Here is a 15873-nt window from a genome sequence, read left to right as displayed (position 1 = left end):
CTTGACATGCAACTAACTTCCTTTAGTAAGTTTCTTAATAAAAATTAGTTTACTTTGGGGTAATCATTTACTGCAGTGCTTGTTAACTTGCATTATTTGTATGAGCTAATATGCTGCATGGAACAACAGGATGGTTTCCAAGAAGCTCTAGGAACACTGAGGACTCATAGACTCAGGATTTACCAGATACAGTCTAGAACTGAGTGGGCTTTTATATAGGAAATGTGGTGTGGGGGAGGTACTACAGTCAACTTCACTACTTGATTGCAGCAGCTAAACACATGAATTGGATTGGGCTGTCCACTTAAGTTATAAGGACAAAATGCATCCATTACAAGAACTATAGCAAAATGAAGTGCACAGACTTTTAGGAAAAGAGATAACTATTTGCAATGGGGCTGTGCCTACTGTTATATCCCCTTTTCTGGCATTAATTTTTCTCCTGGAACATAGACCATAATTCCCAGTATCTTTTATATAACAGGGAGGCTGTGAGCGGGTGCCATGTGACTTGCAGATATGTGCTGAAGAACTATAGCCAAAACTAGAGATGGAAGGAGAGATTATATGTGAAAGCACTGTGTAACTGTACATAGGATTACACGCTAACAAAGTACTAACTAATGACTGGAGCATATATAAAAGATAAGAAAGGGAATAAAACTGATTCAAGTAAGTATAGATATGTTAAATTGAATTTCACCGATATATAGGGCTGTAGTATAAATGATGAAGAAAAGACAAATTAAAGAGATCATATATAAGACAGCACAGAGTTCCAAAGGCTAATTTGATATCACTTTTTATTGTTGTTGAGAAAATAGTTGGTTCTACGGTCAATGGAAATTGAGTTGATCAAATCTCTTTGTGTTTTGCAAAGAATTTTTTGTGTAGAAAGCAAGGAAATGTATACAAATCATGAAGAAAAATGGGGGAAATTGCCCTGATAAATACCAAGATGATAAGGGGCAGTGGGTGGGTGGAGGAATGTATTGCAAGCGAAAAGACAAGCTTGCAAGACAGAAAGAAGTATTTGGGGTGAAGTTTCTCAGAGATCTGCATTTAACTATTTTATTCAATATTTTGGTGACTATGAACAGCAACGTGGGTCTTCTTGTTATATGAGGCCTGCCTCTACATCTTGCTTTCTTCCTATGCATTATATAAGTGTTTAGTCAAGAGAATGCCTTGTTCTTGTAATTCCCTTGCCTTGATGATGCTGTCAGGCCTGTACCTGTGATAACCTGGTTCCTTTTTGACAGAAGTCAAGTCAAACATAAATACACAATGAAATAGCAATAGCTATGGCTTAAGAACTTTGATTCTGGAATGGACTTGCATTGTTATTGATGTGACAAACCTATGTGCAGATGCTATGCTGCAAAGGCAGTGATTATAACAACACTGAAGAAAACTTTAATGGTAAATATTTCTTTGATTAATAAGACAGCAGCTGCTGAACACACAACATTTCCAACCATTCCTAGTGTAGAACAGATTCAAACCATCAGGGTAGCTACCTGAAACTAATCATATATGCAGCCACATGATTAAGACTAGCATTACAACTTCTGCTGGCACAGATTTCTAGCAAAGATATTGGGACTAACCCACGGGAATCATTCAACAATATTAATCAATTACTTAAATGAATTTTTATAAATTTTCAATATTTAAAGTGCAAGCGCTATTAACAAATTAGTGCAATACAGCAAATGTAAATGATTCTTCATAAGTACAACCAATTAAGCATGGTATAGCAGCAACGATTCATATAGAATTTAAATACACTCTACTAGAACAACCGGGTACAATAAAGTTAATGTCCATATCCTGTCTCCGTTGTCATTTCTTCCTGCAACTATGTTATGAAGTCTCCTCCCGATGGTAAGAAAAGCCGCGGGGTTGAAGCTGGCAAAGCAATCCTCTTCAGGTCGGTAGCCATGTTGGTCTGCAGTTGAAGAGCAAGATCCGGATCCAATAGCACCTTAAAGGCCAACTAGATTTCCAAGGTATGAGCTTGGAAATCTAGTTGGCCTTTAAGGTGCTATTGGATCTGGATCTTGCTCTGTTTGTTGGGAAATGTCTCTTGAAGCTTCATGTACCATAGGAAGCATTGCCAGCTCTCTAAAGACCTCTCTGTCCTATAGATGTGGGTTCATGGTCACAGTTAGCCTATCCACCCTGGCTAGGTATAATATTTTCAGTATCAGTGAGCAATGTTTTCATGGAGGTAGGTGTTTCTTTGGTCATAAAGGGAGTAGAAGAGCATCTGTTCTTCCCACAAAAATTACCATTACAAGAAAAATGTGTGATTTATGTTCTTTCATTTTGAGAAAAAGAACAAAACTTAAGGTAAGGAATGAGAAAATAAAGGCCATTTCATCACAAGCTTAATGCCTGAAAGATCTAGTCAAATATTTGTAGTGAGAATGTGTGTCTAATACACTACAAAAGAAATAGAGGAAACAAAATACTGGATAGGTTCTGTAAGGTGAATATTCTGGAAACGCTGCAAGGAAGAAACGGCTGGATCTAGATATTACAGGAGATAGAAAGTGAGCAGATTAGATGAGGAGACTGTTCTCAAAGAGAGGATGGCAAGAGAAGAATGCCAAGGCAGATGTTATCAACAGAATCAAAGGCTGAAACCGAATCAAGAAGCCCCGACATCAAGTACATGGAACATATAACTGCGAATCCTGATGTGAGCAGTTTCTGTAGAGTACAGTAGGTGAATCCAGAGAGTTAAAGAATGCCGGAAGGCAAACAATAAGAAGCTGGGGTACACAGTATTCCTCCCAGAAGTTTGAAATTTAAGAGAAAGAAGAGGTAAGATAGTAGCAAGTAGAAGGCAAGAGAGATAGTTTTTAAAAAAGGGGTGTTGGGAGACAGACGGGGAAGGAGCCAGTGAGGGAATATACTGGCACAAGGACAGGAGTTGTGGTATCAGGGTAACTTGTGAGACTGAAAGTGGAGCATAATTTGTTTTGCCCAATTTGATCCCTAGATATGTGATAATCTAGATAACTTTCTCCATCACTTTTTGCAACTATAAAGATGGTTTAAATTACAGTGATACCACAGCACAATCCAAGGAGGAAATGATGACAACTGAGGCGGCTCCTTGTTGTGGCTTCCATGGTACATTTGTAAATGTGCCACTGTACGGTTGGATGGATTTTAGCATTAACAAGGACTTGCATATATAAAGGTAAGATATTAATTCATCTGCCTTTCATGTAGATATGGTCAAAATTACAAGTAATTTTTGCAAATGAAATTTCCCTTCCTTCCTCCCTCCCTCCCTCTTTCTCAGAAGGGAGAATATATTTTTTTTGCCATGGCTCCTGGAGGGGGCATACAACAAGAGTGTTTAGCGTGGATAAAGAGATGTCCAAAGAGATTTACGCCCTGAAACTGCACCACACACCCCTTCAGTCTCGTCAGATACAACTGTCAGAGATGAGTCTTTGATGCATTAAGAATGGAGCGATACAGCAGCAGAACTGGACATTCACCAAAAGTGTACTGTGACTAGTTCTTGCTTTCAGAATTTGAGGGTGTTCAGGGTCGCTCTCTAGAAACTATTCTTTCTAACAGCTGTACAGCTGTGTTAACTTCCTCACCTTTCCCTCCTCCTCATCTCCTCAACCTGCCATGAGATGGCTTGGGGAAGAAAAGACCTGTGCACTATTATTTGTTCCCTCCCGACCCCTTTTGTCTTACTCTGGGATTTTCAAATTCTTTCTAAGTGGCTTTTTTCCAGCTGAAATGACATGGTACGTCAAATGAAAAGTTCTCCTAAGTGAGCATTTGTTTATAAAAAAGTTTAAATCTCTAGTCAGATTCTTTATTTTCCAGCTCTGCCAGAGCAGTTGTATCAAAGACATGCATCTATTAAATTTAATAGCCAATGCTATATTAGTTTGGTTACTGATAAACCTCCAGGTCAAAAGATTAATATTTTACCATTGTAGCAACAGCTGCAAGTCCAAAGTATCTTACCATTCCTGAGATTCTCATTAACAGAAGGGAACAAATATAAGGAGGTGATAAGAATATACTGCAAATGAATCTGGGTTATCTTTAAAAGTTGCTCAAAGATAATTACGCTTCTTAAGGCCAAAGCAGATGTGACAGCAGCAAATTTTTATAAAGGAGAAAGAAAATTTTAGAAGTCTCCAACAACATCCTAAGGCATAAAAGGCAAACTGTGTTGCCAATGACTCAGTTTTTATCCTGGCACAGGTGCACTGAGGACCCTGTGGTGCGCCTGAGCCAGGATAAAAAGTGAGTTGTGGCAGGGGGAGGCCTCTGAGGAGCCATGGAGCCAGCAGGGAGGCGAAGCACGGGGGAGCTCCCCCATGCAGCTATCCCACCGGGTCGGCGGCAGTTACAGAACTAGTGGGGAGGTAAAGTACGGGGAAGCTCCCCCAGTGTGGCCTTCCTGCCACCTTAACAGCAGCTGCGGAGCTGTGCTGTGCCTCCCTGCCAGCTCTGCAGCACCTCAGAGGCCTGCCGGCGGGGAGGCACATTGGAGGAGGGGAAGCCCTCTGGGCAGCCTTGTCATCTTTGCAGCAGCTGCGGGTCCAGGGAGGCGCAGCACAGGGGGGGCTCTCTCCCAGCACGGACTTCCTGCCACCTCTGCCAGCTGCAGGGCCTTGGGAGGGCCATGCTGGTGCAGCCCTCCCAACGCCTCACTGCTAAAGCCCATTGTATTTAATTTTACAGGCTCTGTTGCTAGTGAAACACATAGATGAAGAATGTATAACTGTCTCTTTTAAGGGCCTATACACACACCCCACAAACACTTTAGCCAGGTTTGTTATTAGATCTTGGATGAGGACATTGCCAGGCAGGAAACCAGGAAGATAAGCCAAAAGCAAGAGAAACATGTATTTGCTTTTACAATTGGAACTCTCCCTGCTTTCTTTGAAATTGCCACAACCAAATAGGAAGCTCTCCCAGTCAGACTGACCAAAAATAAATAGCGGAAACCAACAGCTGGGGGTGGATACTATAACATAATTCTCAAAATTGTTTTTTATACTTAAGTGCAAAGTGCTATGTGTTAAGTACATATAAATACAGTATAAATATTTACAATAAATATCTAAAAGACATACAAATACAGTATTTATACTGTATTTATATGTACTTAACACATAGCACTTTGCACTTAAGCATAATTTTTTTTTTGAGAATTGAGTTATAGTATCCACTCCCAGCTGTGGGTTTCCACTATTCTTTGGAATTGCAGCAGATCCAAGTTTAAACATACATCTGCTACCGTCATGTCTGGACTCTTAATGACTTTCTAGCTTGTTAGGTTCATATGGAGAAGGACTTCAGTGATAATAGCTTATGTTATGTGAGCTTCCGTTTACTCAAACACAAGTCCTAATGGGTTCAGACTTACTGTACAGTAAGCATGCAGAGCATTGCATCCTTAATACTCACAGCAATAGCAACAGATCCTTTGCATGCTGCTGCTTGCAAGGATCTATGGATGTGCAGGCTCATGGAAAACTCTTCTAGATACTTTGCTGCCAAGATTTTATTACAAGGGCACATTTAACTATAAAATATATTTAATTGTGAATGGTTTCTTGAGCTATAGGACAACAGTAAGACATACCAGATTCAGACAACTAGATGCCACAAAGAAAATTACCACATAGTAGGATGCTGTGATACTGTTAAGCCCAGAGTCATAATGGAGTCACTGGCCTAGATTTTGAAAAGACTACAGAAAGGTAATTGGCCTCAATGATATTTTTGCGAAGGACAAACATCTTGTGCCATCACAAGTGCTATGCACCTATCAAGTGTCTACAGACCTTTTTGATCTACACAATGGTGTCGATGGTGACAAGTTCTTGTAGTGTGCTTCATGTTCTTTGGGAAGCATTCCCTCATCTCTAAGCACCTCTCAGCATAGCAGCAACCAGGCTCTTTACCCAAGAAGGAAACTCATAGCCAGGTTTATTCAGATTACTTTTAATACTTTCAGGTTTTGTACCATATCGTCACAAATTCCATCTCACCACAGACCTATGAAGTAGGTCAATCTCAGTTCAATCCTTTGTTAGAGTTGCTCATAATGACATTTGTATGTATACCATCCTCTAGATTTAAAGGGTAGAAATTAACACATTACTATATTTCCATGGTACTGTGTAAGCATGACTGGTTCACTGCATGAGTAAGTGAAGTGGCTGGCAGGAGCACTGCAAATTAAGGCAAGTGGTGGTGCAGACAGTGCAGACAACTCAGGTCCAAGGCAAGTTCCCATGTCAGAGACATGGGAGGAAGTATAACCTTCCCTGTCATTTACCTAATTCAAACTGCCCATGAGCAACAAGATACTTTGAGCCAGACCTGTCTGCAAGGTCGCTCTTATTACACAGCCAGTGCAAACGCAAAATTATGAGGTCAAATGGTAAAGCATTAATTAGGAGAATGATGTGCTTTTCCAGAGCCTAAACAGGTCAACTACATTCCTACATCCTAGACCAAAACACTTTTGTGGTGTGCATATCCCAAACATCTGGCAAAATGGCAAATAGTAGGTAACAAGTACGGCTCATAAGTTTGGCACAGTGTCCAAATATACACACAGCAGGTTTAGATGGGCTCTCTGAGCAAAATGGACTTTTAAAGGGAAGATTGGGCTTAGTGCATGAAAAGTTGGACAGCGGGACTGTATAAACTAGGAATGAATTGGTAAAAGGGTTATCTCCTACAAAATGGTGAGCTATTTCTCACATCAGGTGTGTGTGCATGTGTGCACATGTACACACACACAGGTTACCAAAAATTAGAATGCATAGGGTGACATCTTACTCAAGAATGTTTGTTCTGTCCCAAAGTTACAGGATTCCAAAATAGCCTGAGGCAGAGAACTAAAACTTAGAAGAAAGAAGGTCACTATTAGAGTATGACTGCTGGGTGTCAGTCACATTTGTGATGATTAGAGGTACCTCAATTGTGTCTCTACAGCTTCTTATTTAGTAGTTCAGGCATGTTATTACCTGGAACTAAGGGGCTTGGTACTCCTGAATCCAGATTCTAAGATACTGGCTATCTCAGAACTTGCTCTTCCCTGAGAGACAAAGGCCCTTTGGCTATTTAAAATAGGCGTGTTCAGTGCTCACCATTCAAAGCTGACTGCCGCTGAGTTCCAACTCATTATAAGTAGCCAACAGAGGATTCAGCATCCAGCAGTCTGGTCACAGCTTTCTGAAACTGAACACAGCCCTTTCTGTTTAACAGTACACTTAACAACGTCTGAACTTTAATGGGTTGTCAAGACTCACACTCACTCTTTTTAGAGACACCAATGCCACCATCACATCAAATACCAATAACTCTTAATGCCCAGAAGTGTAGCAAGATTTGTCAATACCTTTGATGCTGTCTATACTGTGCTACACTATAGCTCATCTGCAAAGAGAATTGTTTTTAATAAATTTGTTTTTAAATACCAAAGAGTAAAGGGCTGAAAACTACACTTTGAAGTTTCATATCAAGGAACTGACTCCTCCCCATATCCCATCAAGACCACTGTAGCACAGCTGATTTGCTACAAGATTCTATAATTTATCCATTAATACCAGCATTTGGTTCACAATCATGCTTTACCATATTCCCTGGGCAGTATCATGATCTCAGGAAAGCTCATTACTGCTCCACAAAATGAAGACCACCTATGTGTCAGAGGAGAATTCCAAGTCAGCTGCACTTTCTTCTCAGAGACTAGTGATTGACAACACGACAGCAATCTTCTTCTCTTCTAGAACTCTGCATGCCTCAACCTTTTCCTACTAAGAGCTTTCTTTGGTCTGCTGGACTTGTGGTTCTCCACTTGTTTTGGGTTTGGACCACCCTCGACCTCTTGGCATTCTAGAATAAGATCCGTGTTCTCTTCCTCTGGATTTTCCCCATCGTCTGCAATCCTGCATTGCATGCTGACCCTGCCACCTAGTGGATCTCCTGACCTCATGGTGGCTTATCTCCAGGCTATCCTCCTCTTTGTCCAGAGTTTCAAGTTCCTGCTTTGGTGTCCACCTCTGCATACCAATGTTCTCTTCTCTAAAGTAAGTTCCCTCTTTGGCTGGCAAGGTACTTCCAGTGCATAGCTCTTTATTATCAGTGCATGCAGATACTTGTTCTCTGGTACGAGATTTCAGAAAGTTTTGGTTGTACTTTCCACAGTTTCCTCTGTCCTTCTTACAATGGGCTCTCCAACCAAAAGTTTTGGATTCTCCTTCAACAGTGAAGAGATAGCAAGTTTCTGCTGGTGCCTGCAAAGGCTTGCAGTGTAGTTGCTGGCCTGGGCTTCGTAAAGGTGGCCTCTCCCCTCGAGTCCTCTCTCTCTTGCTATGGTGATGCAAAGGGAAAGATGGTCTCTCTGATTTTTCAGACTCATTCCTTGCTGGTACAACTTTTGCTATTCCCAGAGTATGTTCTGAGGCTGCCAGGGGGCCCAGCTGCTTTTCAGCATTTGAGACAGTTTCTGAGATGGATGTATGTTCTAGGGGCTGAAAAGCAGAGAGGCCAAAATGAAAGGCAAAAAACAGATACAAACAACATTTTCACTCCCAGTCTATGGACAGAAAAAAATCCATAAGAGAAGAAGAAATATAGATGGTGGTGCCACTAAATATGTATTCCCCACATGCCTGACTTTCAAAATACAGTCCTCTCACAGCAAGCTGCAAAATACCACAAGCAATTATGGACCTTTTCTAAAGCATTCTAAAGAAAGCTTTGACTCTCAAAAGCTGATGCCTTGGACATCTAGTTGGTCTTCAAGGTGCTAGCAAATCTTCTCAGAAGAGAAATTACCAAAGCTTTATCTTGTACAGGATATACTGCTATTATTTATTTATTTAATTCAACTTATATCCCGCCCTTCCCGCAAGCGGGCTCAGGGTGGCTTCCAAGAAATACACTGTTAAAATACAATAAAATATTAACACATTAAAATTCAGGCACCATCAGACATATCGGCTACTGCAAAATCATCATAAGCCCCAGCACCACCATGACGTAACTCAAGGGCAGCTGCAAAAGGAAGGTGTGGCAGTCAGGAGGGGGACAAAAAGCTGGCCCCTAGTCAAAGGCCTGGTGGAACAGCTCCATCTTGCAGACCCTGTGGAACTGTAAAAGGTCCTGCGAGGCCTGGATCTCCATTGGGAGAGTGTTCCACCAGGCCGGAGCCAGGGCAGAAAAAGCCCTGGCCCTAGTTGAAGCCAGCCGAAAGTCCCTTGGGCTGGGAACCACCAGCAGCTGCTTATCCGCAGAGTGCAAGGCCCTGCAAGGGACATAATGGGAGCCTCCAATTGTTCCCACAGCTGGAGAAGCAACAGCTCCCCATCCTTGGAAATACTACAGAATGCAGAAATGGAAATACTGCTCCAGTTCTGCATTCTGACTCTAGTACTACTGTTCGTAGTATCCTCATAGCAGTCCTGCTGAGCCCACTAACCTTTTGTAGGCTGATAAAGTAGCGGTTTCTCTCTACTTCAGGGTCAATGATGCCACCTTTCTCCTGCTGTTTCTGGTAGATGAGACGCAGTTGTTCCCTGTGCTGTAGTGTCTTTGCATCAGGGCAGTATATCTCCTAAAGGAAGAACACACATGATGATTAGATGCCTAGCAAGAAGATCTTCTGGTTCTGCCTCACAGGCTTGCAATCTGACTTTGGGGATAGGATGCCTTAATGGGTAAGTGAGAGATACCCTCTGCATTCACAGCAGGGCAAATAGTTTAGAATTTGCACTGTGTAAGTGGATGAGGATGCATTAAACTTAATGTCTGTGACCTTTTACTCAACCTGCTACATATTGTATAATGGAGAGGAAGCTTTCCTGTGTCATGGCTTAGATTATTTTTCACTTAGTTTCTTCACACAATGATCAGCAGGCTAACATTGCTTTACTACACAGACATACTCTAATCTTATCCCATTGAAATCAGTGGGCTTAGACTGGATTCGTTCTGCACAGGCTTGCAGTGTTGAAGGCCAAGAGATACAATGGAGTTAAAACCCACATATCACAAAAAGACAGACTATACATAAAATAATAATGATTTTTTAAAGCTCTTATCCACCTTTAATTTGTGGTCATGCACATGACTACTAGGCAATCTTACATGGCAAAGGCTATATTAGTTAGATATGGTTGCCAAAAGTCTGACAGAAAAATGAGAACACTGAAGTGATAGGAATCCCTGCTTGGTTTATCTTATAGACAGAAATTAATTAGTGTGAATGATTACATCGTCTGCTTACCATTGTCTGCTGAGGTGGTGGTGCTGCTTGCAGTGTTGCAAGGTCATACACCAGAGGCTCCCTGCACACAGGGCACTGTACTTCAACGTCCTGTATAGAAGAAGATGGTAACAACAACATCTTAGAAGTAAGCTTGAATTCGGAGATAGAATATTCTGCCTCAGTATTCCTATGTTGCCAATGTTGTGCATTGAGGGCTGTTCTCTCCCAGGGAAATGCTAGCACTCAAGCTTATGGCTATCAGCAAAATAGCAGCTCCTGTTACCCAAATGGCCACCCACATCTGCTCCCCTATCCCCAAGAGACATTTCTCTCCAGAGAGAGAGAGAAACTAGCACCAGAGAGCAAACCAGCACCAAAAGTGTTAATGCAGAAACTGATTTCTGTTCCTATGTATACCAGGGTCCTATGAACAGTGTTGGCTCTCAATGTGGTATAGAACCAAGACCAGCTGGCTGAGAACAAGGGAAAGAAAGGGCAGGAGGGAAGGACTAGCAATGGGCAGCCTCCCTCTTGCCTTAATACAGTTGTGGGGAATTAGACCCAACGCTCAATTTTGGTAATGGGGTTTTATTACAACTAATTAGTCAAACAATGGAATAGCTATGAAGGCACAGACTAAAAAGAATGCAATGAAAAACACATAGCAAAACAAAGGAACATTCACTTATACAAATTCCATATGAACATTGGTTATGAATCATACACAGACAGCCTCAGCAAACAAATAGCACAGCTCTCTTATTTGGAGCTGTGTTTTAGATGCTCTGGTGCTTGTTTAAGTGTAGTGCATAAATAAACCATATGATCTGTCTTGAAAATGGACCATTGATGGCAAAGCCACAATATAATATCTGAGCACTGTTAGATATGTGGTTTTGAGTGAGTTCTAAGGAAGGTAGTAATGTCTTTGTAGTATTGATAAACAAACTGGATCGAAGCAGCAAAATATAATAGGCATGTAAGTTTAAAAAAAAACTATGATCTTAATCAAATCTGAAGTTACCAGTCTATTCAGGTTTTTATATGGGAACCCAACCTATTTGATGTGACTTAAAAGTGATTTGGCTAATTGTCAGAATGGCAGATATAGTTACTGTGCCCACAGAACGTGAATGAGGGAAGTGAGATCTGCATCACCACTTTATTCTCTTTATTCTCAACACCACTTTATTCTATTATTTCCTGACTACAGCGATCTTTTGTATATGTTAAAATACATATTTTTTCTACCAAGAATTCCAATAAATGTACTCAGGGTACTTCTGATTGTGCATCTTCGGTGAAGCTGCAAAGATCAGTTCCCCAATAAAACCTTGGTGTTTTCTGAATTGAAGAGTGTAATGGATATGGCATCTATCTCACAGAACTCTTAAAACATATTTCCTAGACTTATTACTCACAGCTCTGATCTCACCAAAAAAGCAAACAAAGCACCAGGCTGGGGAAAGCTAATCAACACCTAAGATGGAAAATCCTGCCTACAGGTCACACTGACATTACTAAACAGATCAAAATAAGTGAAAGTGTTGTTCTAGTTTTAGAAATTGGTCCATGACAAAAGTGTAGATGCTCAAAGAGACTGTAATGGATGGATGAACGGTGATTACCTCTTTTGGTAAAGATGACAAAGTCTGCTCTGTCTCCCTTTTCTGTACACGGATCTCCTCTTCCATATGTGCTACATAACTGGCAAGGCAATGTGAGTGGAAGTAATGGTAGCATGGAGTCTTTGTGAAAGCTTCATTCTCCTGCACAGCAGAAGCGACAACAAATTTTTGTGAAAAACTGTATCTAGCACAGCACACATTAAGCACATTTTACAGAGTCCACTGAGATCTCAGCTTCAGTTCTGTATCTGTTGTACAAAGATTACTGCTTGGATTTAAACAAATATATACAGAATTTTACATGAAGAAAGAAGCTGCAGTCCCTCACAAATATGCCAAAAGTATTAGAAACCTGCCAGAGCAGTACATGATGTGGAATGAAGGCCTAAAGCCCAAGTGTAGGGAATCAATTACTTCCTTTACACATGCAGGGAACAGACACTGGACACTGTGGACTGAAGTTAATGACTCTGGCATACCTTCATTTTACAGTAAACACAATAATAATCATTACCATTATTAAGATGCAAAAGCTAGCATCTTAAGAACTGAGAGCCTGGATTCTTTCCCCTTAGTTCCTTGGATTTACAGTATTTGCAAATACTGGTGTGGATCCAACCATCCTCCAAATAGTCTTCTTCCAGGCCAAGGAGCCTTCCTCCAATGGAAGAGCCACTTAATTCAGAGGAAAGTACCTTAGTTTAGAAGAAGGCTTCAAGTCTGAGCCAAAAGGAAAGGCGGGATATATAAATAAATAAGTACATACATAATCAAACTTTGCTCAGTAGAGTGCAGGGGTAGGATCCACTTCACTGTAATTAGCTGCCTAATAATCTGAACAAGGAGGATGGCTTATGCATTTCTATAACTCATAGCCTATTTGGGGAGCAGCAAGGCACCCCAATGGCCTTTTTTCAATATCATGGTCCTTGGGGGAAAAATCCCAATTTTACAACAGCACAAGTTTTCCATTAACAAAAAGAGGATGGTAAATCTGTTTAAATGACAACTTTTATTATGAACAGAGAATTTGGGTTCCCTTAAATAATTCATATATTTTTGATGAGATGTATAGTTACATTGCAAAGAATCTTTGCACAATAGGAAAAAGAATTCTAAACAGAACCCCTTTGTTAAGTTTTTCTTCAGCAAAACTAATAATGCACTTACTGTGATATAAATTCAGTCAATAATACAGCATTTACAATACTGCTCCATATCCCACCAGTGCAGAGCTTAGGACACTATCTCTGAGTTCCTGTACTCCCAGCTATAAAATACAATCTGATCCACTCTCCTGCACAAGTATGATCCCTACCCACATACATAAGAGCCTACATTCTAACTTTATCTGTTCTCAAATGAGCTGCACCATTATTTTATTCTTCCTTCTTCCACAAGAGTGCTTTCAGTTTCTCCGACTCCCAAAATATGATAGCAAGATGCTACTGCAGCATATCCTTACCTGGAAGCCATATAGGCAAATCACACATTGTCCATGAGGGATGTTGTTGTCTGTGAGGATTTCCTTTCCCTTCTGTGAAAAGAGGAACAGTACATTTTAAATGTTAAAACGTAACTAAAGCTGAGGCCACGCTCTGTCTACAGGTCTGGACAGCCTCCCCCAAAAGTTAGCCCCCTGCCTCCTTATTCCACCTATTCTTAATTTCTGTTCTCTTACCTCTATTAGTTCATAAAGAATGGCTGTACCCAGATGTTCCTCAGCAAGACTCTGTAGTGTCTGAGAAATCCTAGAGGAAAGCAAAGAAAATGGATATGAGAGAATGAGATAGGATGGATGAGACAGCAACATCTAAGGAGGAGGCCAAGTTATCTGGTTGCACTGACAAGTATAACATAAATATAGGATTAATCTAATGGGGCACAGGCAGGCCTCCTGATTAGCTGCACCTGGAGCCTGTTGTTCTCAAAGGAAAACATCCTTGGGCAGCAGGGCATATCAGTCCCAGCCACCATCCTCAGTTTCTCAAGCTAGGACCAATTTAAGTGTGCCCTGATTGGCTAACAGCTCTTGAAAAGATGGCTGCTCACAGTAGTGTGGATCCTCTCTCTTCAGAATCATTCTACCAGCATGTGAGAGAGGCTCTTTGCTCCATGCCTGCATGTTTTCTCCAAGATCAGCCTGATCTTGGGCCTGTGTAAACTTATATTCCTGAACCAAAGTCACACAAGCAGATTAGCCATATAGGATTTTAAAGGCTAGTCCTGACAAATGTAAACCTTGCTTTTATCAGAAATATGAAACAGATTAAAAACAATTACCTCACTAGCAGTGAGTTTATTAGCATACACTTACTTCTGGATCTGCTCATCCGATAGCCCTCGAGGATTCTGAATGTTTATCTTTGGAACTTCATTGGGATACTAAAAAGATATAAAGCAACATTAAAATGAATGGTCCAGCCATTTCCTATTACAACACAGCTACACAAGACAAAAGGAGTCTTACCTGAGTGGGCACAGAAAGCACAAGAGTAAAGCAGACATACTGTGAGTCCTGATCCTCAGCAGTTGCTGGATATAGAGTGATGCAGATTTCCCAGGGCACAGTTCTACGATAACAGGAAGGTACAGGTGAGAGCCAGCTATCAGTTAGATAAAGAGCAATAATGAAGAGGAGATGAAACAGAACGTGTGTATTTTCTTCCTTTCGGGATTTGATAAGACTGAGGTATACAAACAGCAGGCATCCCACCCAAACCCACATGTCCTGCTATCAAGACAGGACTGTAATAAAAACTATGCTCTTCTAGACAGATTACTACCCCACTCAGAGCAGTAAACAAAGTCAGTGTTATTATTATCTCCACAATTCAGCTAGGGAGTTGGGGCTGAGAGGAGTGATTTACCCAAGGCCACCTGCTAAGCTCATGGCAGTAGTGGGATTTGAACCAGCAGAGTGCTAATTCACATGTACCTAATATTGGAAGGAATAGGATATAACTGCTTGGTGAAGTTTCAGAGTGAACCAGAGGATGCAAGTCATTTTGAATTTACACAAATCACTGCAGTCTGACCCAAAAACAGGATATGAAGACAACTCCAGACCATTTAAGAATACCTACACTAGAGAGCAGGCTCAGGACTATATACACACAGAGATTTAGGAAAGATAATTAAAATTCTGTAACACACTCAACAATGCTTCAAATACCTGCCATTTCCTTTAGACACCTGTAGCTCATCCAAGTAGATGGATTCTAAGACTTCCACCTCTGAAGGCAGCACCCTGAAGAGAAAGACATAATATTACACAAAGATCCTTTCTCTAGATTTCTTCTGTCTTGACAGCAGACATGTTTTTAGAGCCTGCCTTCTGACTCCATTTTGGTAGGCAAGTTTCTCCAAATAGTGACCAAGTTATGTTGCACTTTGCTCTCTGGGGGACTAGGCATAGTTGCTACATGCTTGGCTTTGGTGCTCACTGCCTGAAATGACAAAATGTGATGTAGCACAGCAGCTAAGAGACTAAGCTACAAGTCAGGAAACTCCTACTTCTGTCACGAATTCACAAGTTAGGCAAGCTGCTCCTTCCTTCCCCACTCTACAAATGTGTAAGAATACTTATCTCTTTTACAGGGCTGTTGCAAGGATTACAACAGCGCACGTGAAGCTCTTTAAACCCTGGAAAGTACCATACAAGTATATTGGTCTGTAAAAGACTTTAGAGGCCACGAGTATTACACACAACAAACCAACAGGACAGATGAAGATGTGGACAGGAGAATATACAGAAAGATGGAAGCTAAAGCAGCCGTTCACTAGACCTTTTCCGATACAGCAAATAACAGAAACTCCACATTGTCACTTACCAGTCTGCCCCCTCCAGTTCTCCATCACAGACAGCCGCCGCCATCTTACTAACCCTGAAACGGAAACACTTGCAGGTTCGGCCAGGCTCTCTTCCGGCACCAGGAGTTGCTAGGCAACACTCGGGAC

The 15873-nt window shown here is 41.2% G+C and overlaps 1 protein-coding gene across 1 annotated transcript; it reads right to left on the bottom strand.

Annotated features, from left to right (window-relative positions):
- Window positions 1-5987: 5987 nt before the first annotated feature.
- Window positions 5988-15800, bottom strand: RNF25 (ring finger protein 25). Its single transcript, XM_054971414.1, has 10 exons — window positions 15747-15800; window positions 15089-15163; window positions 14384-14486; window positions 14231-14298; window positions 13595-13664; window positions 13379-13450; window positions 11914-12054; window positions 10304-10393; window positions 9497-9631; window positions 5988-8546 (listed from the first exon to the last, which is right to left on the bottom strand). The coding sequence occupies exons 1-10, from the start codon at window positions 15788-15790 to the stop codon at window positions 7830-7832; spliced, it is 1515 nt and encodes a 504-aa protein (XP_054827389.1). The 5' UTR covers window positions 15791-15800; the 3' UTR covers window positions 5988-7829.
- Between the last annotated feature and the right edge of the window lie 73 nt (window positions 15801-15873).

Source organism: Eublepharis macularius, chromosome 2 (assembly GCF_028583425.1).
Source record: "Eublepharis macularius isolate TG4126 chromosome 2, MPM_Emac_v1.0, whole genome shotgun sequence".
NCBI lineage: Eukaryota > Metazoa > Chordata > Lepidosauria > Squamata > Eublepharidae > Eublepharis > Eublepharis macularius.
The sequence above is the reverse complement of the archived record's forward strand: the minus strand, read 5'-3'. Positions and strand labels throughout refer to the sequence as shown.